The sequence below is a fragment of the Aphis gossypii genome, chromosome 2, assembly GCF_020184175.1.
Source record: "Aphis gossypii isolate Hap1 chromosome 2, ASM2018417v2, whole genome shotgun sequence".
Lineage (NCBI taxonomy): Eukaryota > Metazoa > Arthropoda > Insecta > Hemiptera > Aphididae > Aphis > Aphis gossypii.
The window spans coordinates 41,505,051-41,524,593 of NC_065531.1; the positions used below are offsets into that span (position 1 = coordinate 41,505,051).

At 27.0% G+C, this 19,543-nt stretch overlaps 2 protein-coding genes across 2 annotated transcripts in view; one reads left to right on the top strand and one right to left on the bottom strand.

The window, feature by feature from the left end:
- LOC114121050 (uncharacterized) overlaps positions 1–19,543 on the top strand; it is a 54,031-nt gene that overhangs the window by 5,661 nt on the left and 28,827 nt on the right. The window lies entirely within an intron of this gene.
- On the bottom strand, positions 737–15,010 carry LOC114121064 (uncharacterized). Its single transcript, XM_027983220.2, has 4 exons — positions 14,943–15,010; positions 7,384–7,574; positions 2,782–3,800; positions 737–2,152 (listed from the first exon to the last, which is right to left on the bottom strand). Exons 2-4 carry the CDS (start codon positions 7,496–7,498, stop codon positions 1,796–1,798), a joined length of 1,491 nt encoding a protein of 496 aa, XP_027839021.2. The 5' UTR covers positions 7,499–7,574; positions 14,943–15,010; the 3' UTR covers positions 737–1,795.

Genomic DNA, 19,543 nt, shown 5'->3' on the forward strand with positions numbered 1-19,543 from the left:
TCTTTCATTATCGTTAATTAAGTTAAAGAGTTTTAGAGTTAACTATAGAATATAGTGGTAATAATATAAATCATCAATAAAATATAATTTCTCTATGAAGAGTATTTCTCATACTCTAGAGTAAGGGCCAACAAGTTGATCGAAAAATATATTTAGTACAGGGACTCAAAATTGAATGTATGTGGGACATGGGTCTGAAAGTAATTAACAGTTATAGTTATAGCTGTTTACAAATAGTATAAGTATAGCAATACCTAATATTCAGAATGAAGTTACCCAGAATAAACTTTAAAATTAATTAGTGTATCTGTACAATACTTAAAATAAAACACTTTTATACCTACTTGAATAATATTAAATATTAAGATGTTAACGAAGTGCATTATAATATTTTTAGTATAAAAATTATCAAGATTTTTTTTTTAAATTTGCTCTTCAAAAATATCTATATTATCATATGATTTTTCAATTTTAAATAATTTATCTTAAGTTTATAATTGTAGAACTATTACAATTATACATTGAAAGTCAATTTAATAATAATAATAATAAAAAAAAATTGTTTTATTTAATTAGAAATTATTAAGGTAATTAATTGTACCTGATACATAATTTTTTTTTTCAATAATCTTGTCAGATAATCATTTCATTTCATTTATTTTCATAAATATTATGGCTTAGACTAATAAATGGATAGGAGTGGAATGTGGTTTGATGGTACTGGTATGCAGTAACATTGATTTGTGTAAAAGGTATATTAATAAATAATACAATATATCTGTACTCTATACGCAACCTAGTTTGTCCTTTGTATCTGTACAGGAGTATGGAATAACATATTAAATATAATCACTGTTGGTCACCAGAACTACTGCTATGTTCCGTGTATTAGTATAAGACTTAAGTTTATTTCAATATATATTCATGATAACAAAAATAATGTAAATAATATATTTTTAACAATAATAGTATTTATTCAATAAAAAATGTATATCAAATTTAATGTTTCAAGTAGAGCATGTATTGACAATATTACATTTTGGTTATTTAAATAAGATATCTTAAAAATTAGTATTAAAAAATAAACCATACATGTTGACAATAAATAATAGGATTGTTTACTTAATAAATATTCAATGATCATATATTTACATCTTAATTATAATTTTAATCTATTATTGCACATATTTTCAAGTAAAATTTTATTTTATGTTCTATAAATTATAGATTTTAATATAAATTATACTAACAAATAAATATACAAGTATACAAGTATACCATCAAATTCATTTTGGCACAAAATATAAAGCTTTTTTAATATTAATATATGTCTAATATATTAAAGGCTAATAAAACTTATTATTTAATTACATTTTAATTAGAAATGTGATTTCATTTCCGACTAATTAAAAAAAAAATTGACATTTTTCGTTAACATAATAGTTATAAATTATGAAACAAAGCCTATCCACGTTTAATATGTTTAAATTGGGTTTTAATTTTTTACTAAAGAAAAATTAAATAACCTAATTGTTTTTAATTATCAACAGTATTTTAATTTGAGCTCTTTAAAACATAATATATTACTAAATAAAATATAATGGTGGCATTATATTAAAAATGGCACATTTTTAGGCCCACCAGTAGTTTTGAAAACTAAGTCAGTTTTATTTTTTTTTTTATAAAAAAAATATTATTCTATTTACACTTATATATTATTAATTTTAATTCTATTATTTGTTATCAATTTTCCTCACAAATTATTAATATAGACCAAAGTAGCTCCTATTAAAATTTATACATCTACATCAAGTAATTGTTGGTATGGTGTTCCAACTGATTCTGGTTCAACTGTTGTGACATTTATTATTGGTGGCATTGGTGCTTTTTGTTGGCCTCTTTTTTTTTCGGTTTCTTTAAATTTGTCTTCTAAATATCTATCTACCAATGGTCCTTCATAATCTTCTGGAAAACTAGGTTTAGATGGTATTATATATTTGTATAAGCGTTCATTGAGTACGTATAGTTGAGCAGTGGTATCACATTTTACGTTAAACCACCAATCACATGTCAGTGAAACTTGATTGAATATAGTTCCATTAGGGCATAAAAATGATGCTTGGCCACCATTTAAGTCACAGTAATGCCACACCTAAAATAAAACACAATGAAATTATAATTTGCTATTTTTAAAAATATAATAAATATTATGAGGTTACACATGTTTTAAATTATTATATTTTATTTTATTCTTTTATCATATTTTTTCATAGATAAAACATTGTTACGCATATAGAGATGTATTACTAAACAATTAGTAGGTATATACTTTATTTACCCTCAAAATAAACACTTTATCTAATGCGTCATTATACAAATTAAGTATCTACAAGTTTAAGCTTAAAAATAGTCCGTTTTGAAAATTTTTCTAAATTGGAAATTGTAAAAAATTATAGAAAATTTTGTTTACGCTAGTATAATTTCTTATTGGTATTTGGTAACGAATCATTATTATATAATATATAAAAATAATAATATATATTTCACTAACCATCCATTCACCTACCTATTAATTTCTTTCAAAGCTTTGTGATATAAATGAATAATACATTTTTAAATATTTTAATTTTTGGGTAAGTTTGAAATATTCATAACATACAAGCGTTGTATTTTATGCGTAATACGTTTATTTAATAGAGACAACCTTCTGTGTAAAAGTATGTATAATGTAGTAATCTCATGTAGAATAAAAAATGTATGATATAAAATAAAGTTAAATACTTGGCACAGCGTTTCAGGATCTCCGAAGAACCCCTTGTATCTTTGCGTTTTGCAATCGAAGCTAGTCTTAGGTATAACTGAGAGCGTCGGATAATCCACGCCCGGTCTTCCTGGATTCCCCACGTCACCAGTATCATATTCGTCAATTGGATCTGGACGTGGTTCTGGCTTAGGTTTCTTCGGTCGCAGTGGTCGTGCCTGTTGTTCGTCCGCCTCATTCTGTAATAATTGTAACACAGCCGACAGAGTCTGTATACTGGAACCGATATTCTCAGCCGTAATTTTGTTTGAAAGACGATTTCCTAAATCATAACCGTTCAACAATTCGTTGAGTGCACCGTATTTGTCTGTTGTTGTGGTTGTAGTGATGGGTGTTGTTGGTCTTTTTGGCTTGGGCCTTCTCTGTTTTTTTACTTTGGCTGAAAACCGCTGGTGTTCTTGTACTGGAAACGAATTTGAAGCTGATGGTATTGTCGGTAAAAATCCAGGATGATTGCTGTGTTTAATAACAATTGGTTTAGGGCTCGTTTGACTGTAATCGTAATAATAATTATAAGAGGATTCTGTTTGGTGGATTCTGTATGGCATTTCAGTCGTTGTTATTACAATAGGCCTTTTGGTTTTTGGAGAACTTGGAAATCTCAGATATCCTGCAGACGTAGCATGTTGTTGTTGATGGATTTGTTGATTTGATATCTGATGGATCTGTTGATGTGATGTCTGATGGATCTGTTGATTTGATATCTGATAATTATGTTGGTACTGGTTATCGGGCTGTTGTGTTTGTTGCGGTTTTCTTTCATTTTGAAAATAAAAGTTATTTTTCTGCAAAGGTCTGGGCGTGTGTGAATTTGGATTAGGGTTTTGATATTGATATTGATATGGCACGTCGTTTTGGTCGTTATTACCGACTACATAGTACGTTACATAAGGTATTAGGCGTCGGAAACGTTCGGCTGTTGACAATGATGTTTCGTTTACATTTTGGCTCTTGTTCAACAAATTTTGATTTATCGAGTCTGTAATACAATAAATTCAATTTAAAAGTTATAACTTATTCTGTGAAAGAGATGTAAGAAAAAGGTATTTTAATATCGTAACCTGTAGTTGACAATAATTTATTTATAAACTAGCTATTACTAAATGTTAGTTTCGAGAATTAATATTTTATTTTGGCAATGGTATTTAATAATTTAAATTGGTAGTTGCGTATTTGTCATTCTTCAATAATTTATTTAATTCCAAATACTCTACACAAATACATAATACATCTATAGTGGTCAAATCTATCTAAATAAGGTACCAGCACTCAGCATCTACATTTAATACTGTTATTATAGGTGACCATTTCACAATTGGTTCACGAAAGGAATTTCGAGTCACTAGCTATTCGCTATTGTCCACGAAACGCAAATCGTGATTAGAAAATCTCTTGTATTTATCTATCCATTGCCACATATGGCAAACGTAAATGCCTATTTAAGGCGTGTATAATATAATATATATATTATTTAAATACAAGTATTTGTAAGTCCGACAGCTGACATATTTAATATTTAAGTGTATTATTATGCTCTTAAAATTAACCTTGTGAGACGTTTTTAACAAGATGTAAAAGGGAAATCACATTGTTTGTGTACTTTATGGTATTATGATTACGAATGGATGTAACTTCAACGAACCGTATCGATCTTATGGAATTATTTTAATTATGAAAATATATGGTCATCATTACTAGAAATTATACTATTAAATTGTTACATTATTTATGTAGCATTGATTCATATATTATTTTGATTCAAACTATATGTAAACTATTTTAAATCGTAAGCAAATATTTTTATTATATCACAAAATATGGTTTCTAGAGAAAGTACAGTCGATTTGTCTATATGTGTCTTGAATTTGTAATTAATCATGACCACTGTGTATATACTAGAGTGATGGTTTCTGGTCATTTTTTTTTACGTAAATTCAATTTTTTGTTATGGAATGATATTAATATATAATTTCATAAGTAATGGAAAAAAATACACGTCGAACTGGAAATATAACTAGTAATATATAATAATATATAGGTGTCTTCCTATATTGGATCTTGCATAACTGCAAATTACATTCCTGAATAGATCTAACATACTTACACACTTTATATGTAATAATATGATTTTCGGTGTATTTTTCTTATTTTCGCACCGTGGTATTCATCTTGTGTAACTCCGAACAAAAGCATATTGAGTAATTTATAATTCATCGTATTATTAGGAGATTCACGTATACCTATGTTGTTTTTATACTTATTGATGGAATTAAAATTATTATGAGAATGTTCGAACATTGTAAGTGTTGTTGTGTATAATCTATTATATTATAAATTCTGATCGTGTTTTATTGTAAATTCATTCTATGAATATATTATAGAAATAAGTTTTTTATTTTAACTATTGATAAATATAATATGATCATTTTTTCCCACGAATTATTATTTTTAATTTGTTTTATATTGTTTTGAATAATTAATAACGCCATTGTGTGTTGATAATGACATTTCTTTTTTTTAATCGTATCTACGCTTTTGTACACCCAATATTATTTATTTTAATCAATTTATAAATGTATTTGATTGGCGTCATGTGTAAAAACAACGGAAAAAGGAACATGTATCATGTTCTCTATTAAAGTGTAACGTATTACGGAAAACAAAAAATTACTTTTAGGGCCTCCAAACATTTAGTTGTTAACGCTATTCAGTATTCAAATGTCTTTCTTATATAATAGTTGTTTTTCATTTAAAGCTAGTTGTATGCCTATAACGATTTTAAAAACCTATTAAATAATAAAAATAAATAATTATTATTTGTAACAATGTAGTTTTAAGATTTTTAACAAATTAAAATGTATTTTTACTGATATAATAGCTTTTGTTTAATATTTGCTTTAAAAGTGAAATTAATCTTTACTGAATGATTAGTATGTAATATGTATAATATTTAGGTCTAGAAATATTTTTGTAATGAATATTTATTTTTATGATTTTAGTTTCATTTAGTTATTTCAGTTTATAATGTGTACTTATATACTATAAATACATATTATCTGATAAGCAACAAGTTCAACGACGTTTAACTTGTGCTTTACATATAATAATGGTCCGAGTAGAATCTTCTATTGCAGGGTTACTGTATAAAATGTCTAAATAATTCTCATTTTCTAAATGGTACCCTTATTTGTGCGTTAAATAGATCAATAAAATTATTAGCTACGTGTATTGCGAGTCTGCGAAACCAATAAGCTTTGATTTAGGATTTGATATTTATTGTTTAATATTTTTAGCTGATTTAAAAAATGTTTTATTTAAAATAACATTTGTAAATACAATATAGTGTATATAGTTAATATAGTAAACATTTAAATAGGTGATAGACATTATAAAATTTGATAATTTTATATTACTATACTGTCTAAATATAAGTATTTAAAATGAATGCACTTGTCAAACTTTTGGAGTAAAATATTCAATTTTCAGTATAATTTTGAAATCAATATTGCATTCTATAGATGATTAATGATAAACTTATGAAGATACTAGTTTATGATAAATATGCATAAAATAATAAAAGCGAGTGTGGTTTATTTCACGCGTAACATAAATAATAAATATGTATAGCGAATAATTGTTATACCTCAAAAATAAGTGCGTGAGAAATATATCACTTTTTTATTACATATTACCCTGATACTCATTTACTTTCTAGTTTTAATTGTTGCATATTACGTTTCCGATTCCAGCGAAAGATGTAAGTGTACCCCTGTACTCGTATTAAACTTTGTTTCTATTGTATTTTATCTGTCACTACTTTTACTTATACTTTTACGCTCTGAAAATCATTTAACTATTAACCGGTTTTTAAGTACATTATACAATTTAATCGTTATTTTATATCCCTTTTTATATTGTTTATAATAAATAATGGGTATCGGCGTGAGATTAAGTCCTTTGATATTGTGTCACGATCATGACTTTAATTATAGATAACCCAACTATTATACAAATTTTGTTTTGCAACAAATCATTCCTCAATCACATTTATTTTTAAGTATTTATATCATTTTTAATTTACTTAAGCTTGTCCTAGATTTTCATTTTATACGCTTACATACCTAATGTCTTTTCGTGTGTGTATACATTGTATTGTTTTTTTCTATGCAGAATCCATTAATTACACTATCGTGTTTTCTACTAAAACTATAGGTACTATACTAATTATACAAACTTAATGATTAATAATTAAAATTATTTTTAAAAATGTATAGTTTTCATAGATATTAATTATCGTATTCTACTAAGTTATAATGTTGGGCATAAAAAACAATAAGAAACTTTTATTTTATTAAAATTATTATTTAGCACGTGATTGTTATAATGAATTTTAAAATCGTATGATTAATATTTGTTAAAAACATGTATTAAATAGCTTATAATTATATATATTTATTTAAACATGTACATGTTACATGGTATATTTTACCTAAATTATGATTTACGTATAATTATTATTCATTAAAAATTATTATTATAATAAATATTAAAATTCCACATACCTGTGTCGATACCGTACACTGCATTGTAACTTAACAACAGAATACTGTAAAACGCGATACTACTAAGCGAGTCCATCGTGCACACTACACTGCTATACTGTACATGCCGCTGCATTCGAACGGAATAACTACTGTCCAAGAGCTGCGCAGAGGTCCTCCTCCTCGAAGCTTCGTTACAGTATAGGCTGCGGCTAGAATGGACGGGAAATGGTAAATTCAAAAATAATAAATAGCCAATAGAAATGTATACACACAGTTATATAATTACTCTTGTTATAAAGTATTAACTTAGAATTCTATATAATGTATATCGTGGGCAAAGAATTTAATAAAATAGCTCAACGTTTGATAAATCACCGGGTTTTAAAATCATATATATATAATATATTATATACATATTTATGAGCGATGTAATATTGATTTATCAATTTTATAAATTTAATATTTGTTTATGTTTTTTTTTATTTTTACGCGTATACCTACATATTATATTATTATGGTTATTACGCAAAAATATTTCGTTAAAGTATATATATTTTATATTGAAGTACATGCCTGCACCTTGACATCGTGACCACCGGCGTATGATTATTACGGAATTATCTTATTTCTTTAAAATATACGCCGATTCCTTGGTGGTGTTATACTGTTACATCTCATGAACACATATTTACATTTGAGATTATACAATGTAATCGTATATATACATTTTTCATTGTGGATAATATTCTTCTTTCCCGTCAATTAACTAGAAGTATGTGTTCAACAGTTTGATCGAATTATTTATTAAGATGCTTAAAAATATGTTTTCCGTGCTGTTGTTGAAGTTGTTTGTTAGTCTTATTTTTTTATTTTCAATACTATTATTTGAAAATTTATTTGTTTAAAGACCATTTTTCGTCATTATATCTTACGTTTCTAAAAATATTTTAAGAGCAATCACGTTATACATTATAATAACGATTTGATAGTTTTAATTGGTTATATAAACTTAAATACATATTTTCAAAATGATGTACTGAATCAGAAAAATATATTAATTAAAAAGATTAATGTTTTAAAGATAATCTGACAGAGAAAAACACCAATAATTGATATATATTATATATACACATAAAAAAATTATTATTTATTATTATTTTGTTACGAACGTTGAATGACTACTATATATGGTAATATAGTTTAATTTTTAAAACAGTATTTCATGAATTTTTAACAAGCAATTAAAAGCCGTGTCATTTGTGTTATATAATCACAAGACCCGTATATTTTCGAAGAAATTTAGAGATTTTAAAAGTATGAGAAATTCAACATTTTAATGAATAATGGATCAATGTAATTATATTTTTAAAATATAATGTAATAGATTTAATATTACTTTTGTAAAAGTAATTTCTAATATGCTTTTTTCATTTCATATTTTTAATTTAATAAATGAGCGTTTCAGTGGCTGCATACTAGTTGCATCCCAAAGATATCTAGGAAAAAGGTCTAATCCGAGTTGCAGCCCGATTAATTTTCCTCACATCTTAATATTATTATCATTCCTCGTTTCATAATAACGATACTCAGGCGTCAGCAGTCTTAATATAGGTTTAAAATATTTTATCAAGATAATTTTCTATCTAAACTGATTATAACTTGTTGGCTGCCTAATAATGATAGTACAATGCTGATACCTAAATACCAAATACACTCTAGGCGTAGAATTTTTACCGCTTAGAACGTTTCACTGTTTAATGATTTCAATTCTAATTTTTTTTGTGTTTTATTTTTATTTTTTTATTGAAATCAAAACTATCTGTATTGAAAAAAGTTTAAAATATATAATTTTATATTTCAAAAACATGCAGTTAAAAAAATTGAGCCACAATTCGTATGTATATACCCCCCCCCCCCCCCCCCCCCCCCCCCCCGAAAAAAAAAAAAAAACCGTGGGCTGCGATTTGGAAGAATTTTACCATGTGACGCAATTAGTTGCCACCTGTTTCGGTAATATTTTTGCAACCTTTAACATATTATATATGTATATATTAATTGATGGTATAAACGATAAGTAGTAATAACCAATAAGTAATAACTAATAAACAAATAACATGGTAAGTGGTTATTGTACTTAATGAATATAAGTATATAATGACTTGGCTTGATGCAAGAAGGGCTAATGTCCCATTTGGAGAAATTTTAGATAATATGATCTATGTCATTTATATTTTATTATGTTACTTATGTTAAATGGCCAATGTATCTGCTTTAGTGCTGTAGTATGATCTACTTAATACATTACATTAGTTATAATTTTTCTTTTAAAACCGTTAATATAAAAATCCTAATTTATTTTATTTTTAAAATATAAAAATAACTTTCATAGTTTTCATTTCAATAGTTAAATCATAATTCAACATATAAGTAATTCAGTAATAATGCATTTTATCATTGGTAAAATCAATGATTTAATAATACATTTAAAAGCTGTTGCTATTATGTATTCTTTGAATCTGTAATGCATTATTTTAATATACTTCGTTAAATAAGTGAATATTATCATTTATACATATGTATTTGATGAAAAATACATACTTTTGTCATTAGTTCCGGTTTTACAAATTAATAGTTGTATGCATGGTGGATTTCACTATGATACCTAAGCGTCCATTTCCTTACAAAATACAATCATTTTTACGATATTAAAACGAAAGTAGTTGTTGACAGTAAATAACACAGTAGCTATATAACAAGTATACAAACATTTCAAACATAATAATGTATTAAAATTACCATAAATTTTTATATATATATATTATAAATGTACGTTAACACATTTGTATTTTCGATAAAATAAAGTCTTAATTATTTTATAAGCGCACGAACTCTTTCTTCCTTTTTATGTAATTCTGTTTTAAACTTAATGACTAATGAATTTGCATCACAGTCTTTTGGATACGAATTAGTTAACACTTGTTGTATAAGAAAATAAAAATTATGGTTATTATTGATAATATTTGTTTACAATTATTAAATTGTTAAAATATAATATGATATAACGACGTCAAATAAATATTCAGTTTTAATTGTTAATACGTAGAAATTAAAAGTATTCTTTTAAGTTATATTCTATTCTTCTACTTCAGACTTTTAAAGTATTTTTTTTTCTACTTCCGTTTTCATCACCCTTCTACTGGTTTTCTAAACTCATTAAATCACTTGGGTGCTTAGAATGCTTAGATCCCTACATTTAAATGATTGCAATCCGTAACCGATCATTTTAAATAATAATTACCAATCTGAGACATCACTATGGAGCGTTTGGTATAGACTAAAATATTTTATAGTTTAATATTTTAAGCTTACTATACTATCTAGAATTATCAATTATCCACATCGAAATAGAAATAATATAATCCTCAATAATAAAGCTACTTTAAATAAATATGCTGAAAACAATTATACATTGTAGTTCAATTTCTAGTATAGTTATTACTTGTTAATAAATAAAAATTATCTATTTTACATAAAAATGTTTTAATAGATTTACATCTACGATTAATTTTATTTTATTAATAGAGACATAAATTGTAACCGAAATGGTATGGAAAAATAAAAAGGAGTGCGCAAGGCAAACCTTATCGTGGGTCTGCTTACTCTAAAATTTGTTCGATGCTTAAGCTCACCTAATATTTTTGGGTGATTTACGCTTATGCTCTTCCTCTCTAAATCTTCTTTCTTAAAAAAAAAACTAACTTCTTATTAAATCATATATCTGCTTTTAAATTTTAATTCTGTTATGTAAATATATATATTCTATACATATATATCATTATATCAATACCTACTTAACTGTATAATTTATTGTTAAAATTCATAGTGAAAATAATAAACCTATTTTATGAAAACCTGTTGGCCTATCAACGGATCTTAACGAGAATATTTCCATATTATTCGAACTTTAAAAACCCTTTATGTGTACTACTTTTTTTTTGTATACACTTGTGGTTAATAAATATTTCTATACTCGTCTCAGATTATTTTAACTGTCAATTATAAAGGTCTAAGAGTTGAATCATAATATTGAGTAGGTATGAAAATATAAAATACATCAAGTCGTTAATGTCAAATACGAGTAAATAGCTGGTTGTCACAGTATTCAAAGTCGTGCCTCCTATATGTTTACAGGGAAAGTATGTTTAAAAGTGAAACGTCTCTATATGCATTAATTATTTGAAATAATCAATATTTTTTTCTACATCTAAAAAAAATCTATCAAAACCCATATTCATGTATAAGTATATGGATATGGAGTTTAGAGTACATGTATATGGATGATTATGTGAATTTAAATCACAATAAAACGTCTGTCGAACATATTACCACATTGAAGGGATCATTCAACCAAGTATATATATATATATATATATATATATATTAATATATCTAGTCAGATAGAAATATAATATTATGATCATTCGTTTGTCCTCCATCAGAGCAAAGGTTAACCCACGGAGAAAACAATAGATGTTATACGTCATGCACGGATCACTGCGCGATGTGCCTTAATGCCTTGTAAAAATACAAGAGTATAATATTATTATTATGATTATTACTGTAATGTATCGTGTGATCGAGTTGTATAAAAATAAGAACAAGGACGACTAGATTTTATATTGCATTGTGACAATATGCATTCGAGGTAAAATCTATAGTCCCTAACAATTCAACAATTGTGCGTACTCGCATCGAACGGACCGAAGTACAAAACATTAGAGCGAAAATCAGTTCGATCAAATCATATATACGTATGAATCGTATATAATAAACATATTGTCATAACACGGGTGGTCCGTAATTCAAGTGTATACCTATGTATTATTATTATATATTTATATGACGATGTACGGTTACAAAGTTCAACGTACCTCTGTATTTTTTGACAATTTTCTTATGGCGATATCGTATTATTGAATTGAGACCGTGTATAATGATTAATGATCGACAACTGATCATTAAACGACAATATAATAATAGTAATAGTATACGACATTTTCGTCACGCATTGAAAACTTATACGTCATGAGACCCATTCGATGAGATTCGGCACGTGCAGACGACGAATACACCGTGAGTCGTGACTGCGGGATAACGTACAAAAATGTTTTTCTTAAAAATATTGATCTCGTCCGCGGCGCCGATCTGTGCAGTGCATAGAAAGTCGGAGTTTACGTATTATATGTTTTATTATTTCACCTTCGTGTGCCGTTTTTTTTTCCTACCGCTGCCACGTTGCGTCGTGAGCTTTAGGCTCTGAATCCCATTCGTGTTAGAAATAAATCAGCACTCCCGTGCGTTCGCGCGTGTTGTCAATATAATACGATTATTACATCGATAGCTCCGCTAATCCGTCTGTTTCGTTTCGTAAGATTGATGGACGTTTTATTTTTTTTAAAAAAAATAATAATAATAATAATCCATTAATCGCATTGCTCTCGCTATGCTATGTGTTGTACCGCGTGTTTATTTGAACATCCCGGTCGTATTACGCTAAAAATGACCTAACCTTAAAACCGGACGTTGTCTCCGTGCGCATCACCGTACTCGTTCCAGGAACGAATATTAATTATTGTGATGAACAGAAATAGCCGATAAGTGAACGTTTAATGCTGTGTATATTATATTATGTCATAACGTGTATGTTCCTATATTTATTGAGTAAGTTACAGTCATGTTAAATGTATATGTATGTTACGCGGTTATATGAATAATATATTTGTGAGAGATGAGTGCGTATACTATTAGAGAGATGTGTACACCTACCTAACTGAATAAATCCGACACAAAAATTAGTATTCAGACGACTATTTTTTTTTTTATACAACAGCAAAATATAACGTTTAATAAGTTCTCGCTGTATATTGAGTGTTTTATTACGTAATATCTCTCTAGGTGGTTTTTGATCCGACACTACTCGTGACCGGGAAAGAAGAAGAAACCGTGTTAAAATTGCTCTTAGAGTGTCATCTCACTAAACACGGGTAATAAGATAGTTTAACATTATTGCATGTAAAATAAAACTGCGATGCGTGGGTGCATTTTACATGTATAAAAACACGTAATAAGTGTTCGCAGGAGATTCGCGTTCGTTTTTTTTTATGTGTGTGTTTTCATTTAAGTGTTTTCCAGAAATTGACGAATATCATGAATTGTGATAATTAAACGAAATTATTATGTCTATGTAGCCGTGAGTTAACTTTCACGTAAAAATGGCCAGATAGAATGATCTGTGATATGTGTGTGTGAACCGAATTCCAAGACTCAGTTAATGACCCGTCTACTTTCGTTTTTCACAATTAATTTAATATACACATGTATGATATATGTTGATGTTATTATTTTACATAACCGCGTCTAGTCCATCGTATCAGAGCAAAAAAATTTCAATCTAATCACGCGTTTTTTAAATAAAAAATACATAAACAACATACCTATAGTGTATGATATATAATATTATTACAAACGAATGAAGAATGATGCGACTGCTACGGGCTGCTCGTATAATCTACATGGGTATTATACTATCTGCGGGTTATCGTTTTTTAGCTAGATAAAAATACTTCCTCGTGTTGTATCATACAGGAAGAAAAATTGACAATAAATTAGAGCGAAAGTAATATATTTATATAGTAATGATTATATTTGTTCATTATTTATTTATTTTCCATTATTCTCAAAACTGGTCTTGACATTGATCACTAGTCACTTATTAGAATTGCGCCCTTGAGATGCCCAAACAGTGAAAGTAATTGACTATATAGTTAAATTATAATTGTTGTTAATTTATTTGATTTTTTTCGTTTATTATTATATTCAGCGGTGTCACTTATTGGTAATAATTCTGGTTACAATTAATGTACAATCGCAGTGTTCGAGTAGTAAAATGCTTATGACGTGTTCTTGGATATTACGTTATATGGTCGGTTTTTAACCAATTTTTATCGCCTGACCTTTCTTTTCGTATGTATGGGAAAATGTGTTGGTTATCGATGTACCTATAGAAAGTAGAAATTGAATAAAACAACTGTTCAGCTGGGAATAATTTACGTTACCTAATTAAATACATAATAATTATTAATTAATAATGATATTAAACAAATATCTATCTTTAAAAGTACTAATTAAAACTTATACATAATGTGTATGACGATATTTATTCTAGATTTTATGCTAAATTAAGTCATACATTAAAAATAATCTTAGAATCGTAAAACTCGACCGTAACATATATTATTACATAAAATATACTTAAAAAAAACTATAAAGTAATCCTACGAGTAGGTATATAAAAAAAATTGCATGTTACTGCGTGTTATCTTTAATTAAAATATTAACAAATAATAGTAAATAATGCTCTAAATAAAAGTTTTAAAAATAATTTTATACATTTTATTAAATATACCGTAGTTTGCTTAAATCGTTCAAATATTTATCTTATATTTCTTTAATTTAAAACCCGGGTATCAAATTCTAAAATAAAATGCAAGGTACGTATAACTAAAAAGGCGGTTTACCTTATTGTGTAGCCTCTTTGTTCGTACTTCTGCTCAGTTCGTAGCTTCTGGATCGACTGAACTTTTATTAAATTATTGACATTATTCTCATTTTCAATATGTAAATAACCGGCGGGGCCCGAGATAATCTTTATTATTAGTGTAGTTAGTCAATACTAATTAATTTAATATGGAAATCAGGAAACATTCTGATTGGCCAGGCCTGTGTGTTTAGGAGGCCACAAACCCACCGTCTGTCTTAGTTATTATTATACTATTGTTATTAAAGCAGGTACCTACTATATATTATGTATGAATTAATTTTATTCTTACCTTTCATTATCGTCGTCGCGCATGTTATTACAAATTAAAAATATGTGAGTAAATTCTTAAAAAATATATATTCCGTAATTTGTCCAGTGTTGTATTCATTGACTAATTTTATGGGACATTTTTTTTTATCTGAGTCATTTTTATTATTCAACTTCTACTATAAAACAATATACTCAATGTATCAATGACTAAAATGTTATTTTATGTTAAGTATAAAGTTTTTTAGCATTAAAAAATTGTAATATAAATACACCACGAACATTTATATTCATAATAATACAGTAATACGTAAATTAGTATACAATTGTTTTATTATAATTACTAAAATAATACCTAAAGCTAATTATTTAATCACAATCTTGTTCCTGTGAACTTCCAAATTTTATAAATCAACTTAGGTACATGTATAATACATGCAAGTGCCCCGGTTCGCCCCCCCTAGATCCGGCCCTGCATGTATTTACAAAAAAAGTTTTTCAACTTACAATTTTTCCCAGCATAAATTAAATCGATTTGAGGGGAGACTAACTTCACATTTATATCTGATTAAAATATGAATGATTAAACAAAATTTAAATAGTGATTGTTGATTTTTGTGAATCTGTTATATTATCATTTAATGATATTTTCTTATTTATATACTAATAATATGCAATTATGTTAACTGTTTGTTGTTCTTTGCCTATTTTTAAGCACAACCATTTTTTAAATCTATAAACATTTAAGCATAAATAAATAAATTGAATCCCAGTGTTAGGTGTTTTGTGAAAAAAACACAGTGCAAATTATTTTTATTTTAACTAGATAAATGAAAATGAACAAATTACATATTAAAAGTAATACATCAAAATGCCAAATGTAATTATATTTAGTTGTTTTCAAGACTTACCATTATGGTCTTAAAACTTATTTAGTTAGCATTATAATAAATAATTATTTATAATATTGTGCCAAAAAAATTATAAAAACAAATTTTATCCAATAGCTCACATAATATTATAATTTATATTAAAGAAGTATCGTATATACAGTCCAGGAGAGAAGTTACCATCACCCTTCAGATAGGTAAGTGGATTTGTTCAGATTAGGCAAAACAAATCATTTCTTATTTTAAGAAAGATATTCATTTTTAAAATACTGTGATTATATAGCTGTAGATATTTCTTCTCCTTCCAAACATGTCTTGTCATATAAACATATATGGAATAAATTATTTGAACCGATTTTGATTATTTCCTGTAAACCTGAATTTTTAACACTATATTGAAAATAATTACACGTTTGAACTTTTAAACATATTATGGTCATTTAAAGTCGTTAAATAATATTGTAGGTCGTAACGTGTACTTAATAAATAAAACCACACCTACCACCTAATGTACACTTATGAAATTATGTCCGTGTTCTGTGTATCACTTGTGAAATACGGCTAGATCTTAAAACTTCAATGTTATACTGTATATCCGTATATAAGGTGTTATATTAGTGTTGTAAAGTCTTTGATATCATGTAGCCATTAAGTTGACTTAGAACTGTAATCGAATAAATAGCATATTGCATGTGAATAAGAAATTAAATACTTTTAAACGTATAAGGTCGATCATTCGTTGAGAGGTAGGCATACTATTACTATATAAGATGGAATAGATATAATCTTTTCGTAGTCCTTTGAGGCATGACACACCTATTCTAAATATACGATTTTAATTATTGTAATTTTATATTTATCCGTTTATTTTATTTATATTTTTTTTGCTCGTGTTATGTAATTTAGATATTTTGTAAAATTATGTATTATATATATATTACTTTTTAAATTCTAAAATACGATAACAATTTTAAAGAAAAAAAACGAAAAGACAAAGCTAATGAATATTTTTTTTAGATCGATTCCACATACTGCATTAATACCTATTATATTTTGTTTATTATTATATTATTATACTGGTTGGGTTGTGGTTTTATTGTTGAACAATCAAAATCGAATATATTTAATGTTTTAGATATGATTGATGACCATTATAATTGCATTTGAGCGAGACTCATTGAAACTTTTCCATATTCTTTGTAATAATAATTTCACTAAAAATAACTACTTAAACTTTACCTTGGCATTTAAAATATGTACACAAAAACATACAGTACATTAAGTATTATTAAAAATTAGTATTTTATTATAATATAATATATACTTAGTATTATACTGATTTTACGAATTTTATAAATCCTAATGTGATTCGTATTGTCAGTAAAATAATATTGAAACTTAACCATAATGCGTATGTGTAATACGTATATTATATAAATGCGAAGGTAAAATTATTAACGTTTGAATTTTTTTTATTATTACCTACTGTTGTTGTTGGCTGGTTGGATCTGACCGTGACTCACATAAGTGTATGTGCTGTACATGTATAAAATGCTAATAGAATATTGGTCAATTTAATAAATATACATTTAGATGAGTAAATATATTAATTATACGTCTCAAGATGTTTTTGTATTTTAAGTTTATTTAGCCGTATAATTAAAATGTCTTGTTCACTTGTTTTATCGATACATATATTATCGGAACAATCCTTCACTAGTATATTCGTCCCTAATTAATCCATATTTCATCTTTAATTGCTCAATAATCGCTATATTCAGGGGATACTAAATAATGCAGTTTATGCTACGGGTATCTATTGGGTTAGTTATTAGATATTTTGAAATTCTTCTTCTTTTTTTTAAAAAAAAAAAACATTAACATTTTTGTGGTATACTTAGATCCATATAGCACAAAAACACAAGTATAGATATAACGAGGACTGAACACACACATGCAGTCATAGTAGGTGCGTTTGCCTGGAGCTCCAACATTTTGAGCGTAGGATGATCTGTGGGACTTTAAAATTGACTATAACCCACTAACTTTATATTATACAATATATTATTAAATCAAATAGGTTTGCTTATTTATTGGAGAGAGTGGAATTATTTTCCATCTTATTCTTATTAAATAAAAATTCCATAAGACACGCAGTAACATCAGTCACTAAGTGCATTCTGTATTCTACATCACATAGGTTAAACTCGTAATTTTAAAGTCATTACTGCCAATATGTTTTATTCATTTTTAATAACAAATTTTTAATCATGTAGTAGTCTTAGATAGTTGGGTACAGCATTTTTGAGTATATTGTTTAATATCCCCGGTGATGTCTTCGATAGTTCTCAAATTGCGGAGAATGTATTTAATTATTCGTTTAGCACGCCAATTTTAATATATATATATTTCTTCGCTCAATATACGATCCAAAAACCTGTAGAATGAACCGTTTGCGGATATAAAATTGGCAAAGACTATATTGATTGTCGAAACTGATAAATACATGCTTGGGCTATGATAATTTTTCTATGACCGTCTGTTGTTTGCGCAAGAAGAAATAATGAATTTCAAAATCATCTTCCCCGCACTAAACTGTTTCTCGGGCTAGATCCGCCACCTTTGCCTACACTTACTTTTGTACGCATTCGTAGTAGCCTTGCACAGTAATCAATATATACGTGTTTTCAATATAAGATAACTTGATAGTTGATACCGACAGTAATCACGACCAAACGAAGACACACCGGCGATTAACATAATATAATGAATGCACCACGATAGTATATCGATTTCTCGAGTATCGTTCTATTAAGATTGAAAAACAATTTCAAATAAAAATTAATGTTGTGTTTTGTATCAGTGACCTCAGCAAAAAAGATTACCGGCCATGGGTTTGTGGTCTGCTGCAGATGGTCGGCAGGAACGCAATCGTGTGAAACGTAAAACGCTTCTCCCGCAGTATATTGTATGTGTATTAATTAATGAATCGGTGCTAGTTACTATACACTATAGTTAGTATACAGCTGTACAAGTATTAATACGTCAATTTTGTACGCAATTATGCAATTTTTTAACATTCTGCTAAAGATTAATTATCTAATAGTATGAATATATTTTACGAGCAATTTGAACCAAATTTTGATTAAAAATTATTTAGACAGTTTCTGGCCTTATTTTTTATTTAAATTTTGACTAAGTCATGCTTATTAATTATCCATGTATGTATAAGTCGTATAAAATAGTTTTACTATTCTTATAGTATCAATGTAAATGTATTGCCTCACTGACTATATAATTCATACAGAATAATTTTGTAAAATATTGTAAACTATTATTATTTTAAAATAATACAAATAATTGTAATAATATGTATTATAATTTGGTAACATTATCAGTGGTAGGTATTACACAATAAATA

Excerpts from the sequence above, each read along its gene's own strand:
- LOC114121064 (XM_027983220.2), bottom strand. The coding sequence starts at position 7,498 with ATGCAGCGGCATGTACAGTATAGCAGTGTAGTGTGCACGATGGACTCG. Across the intron at positions 3,801-7,383 it reads AGTGTACGGTATCGACACAG|ACTCGATAAATCAAAATTTG; the intron begins GTATGTGGAATT and ends ATTGTATTACAG. Across the intron at positions 2,153-2,781 it reads ATCCTGAAACGCTGTGCCAA|GTGTGGCATTACTGTGACTT; the intron begins GTATTTAACTTT and ends GTTTTATTTTAG.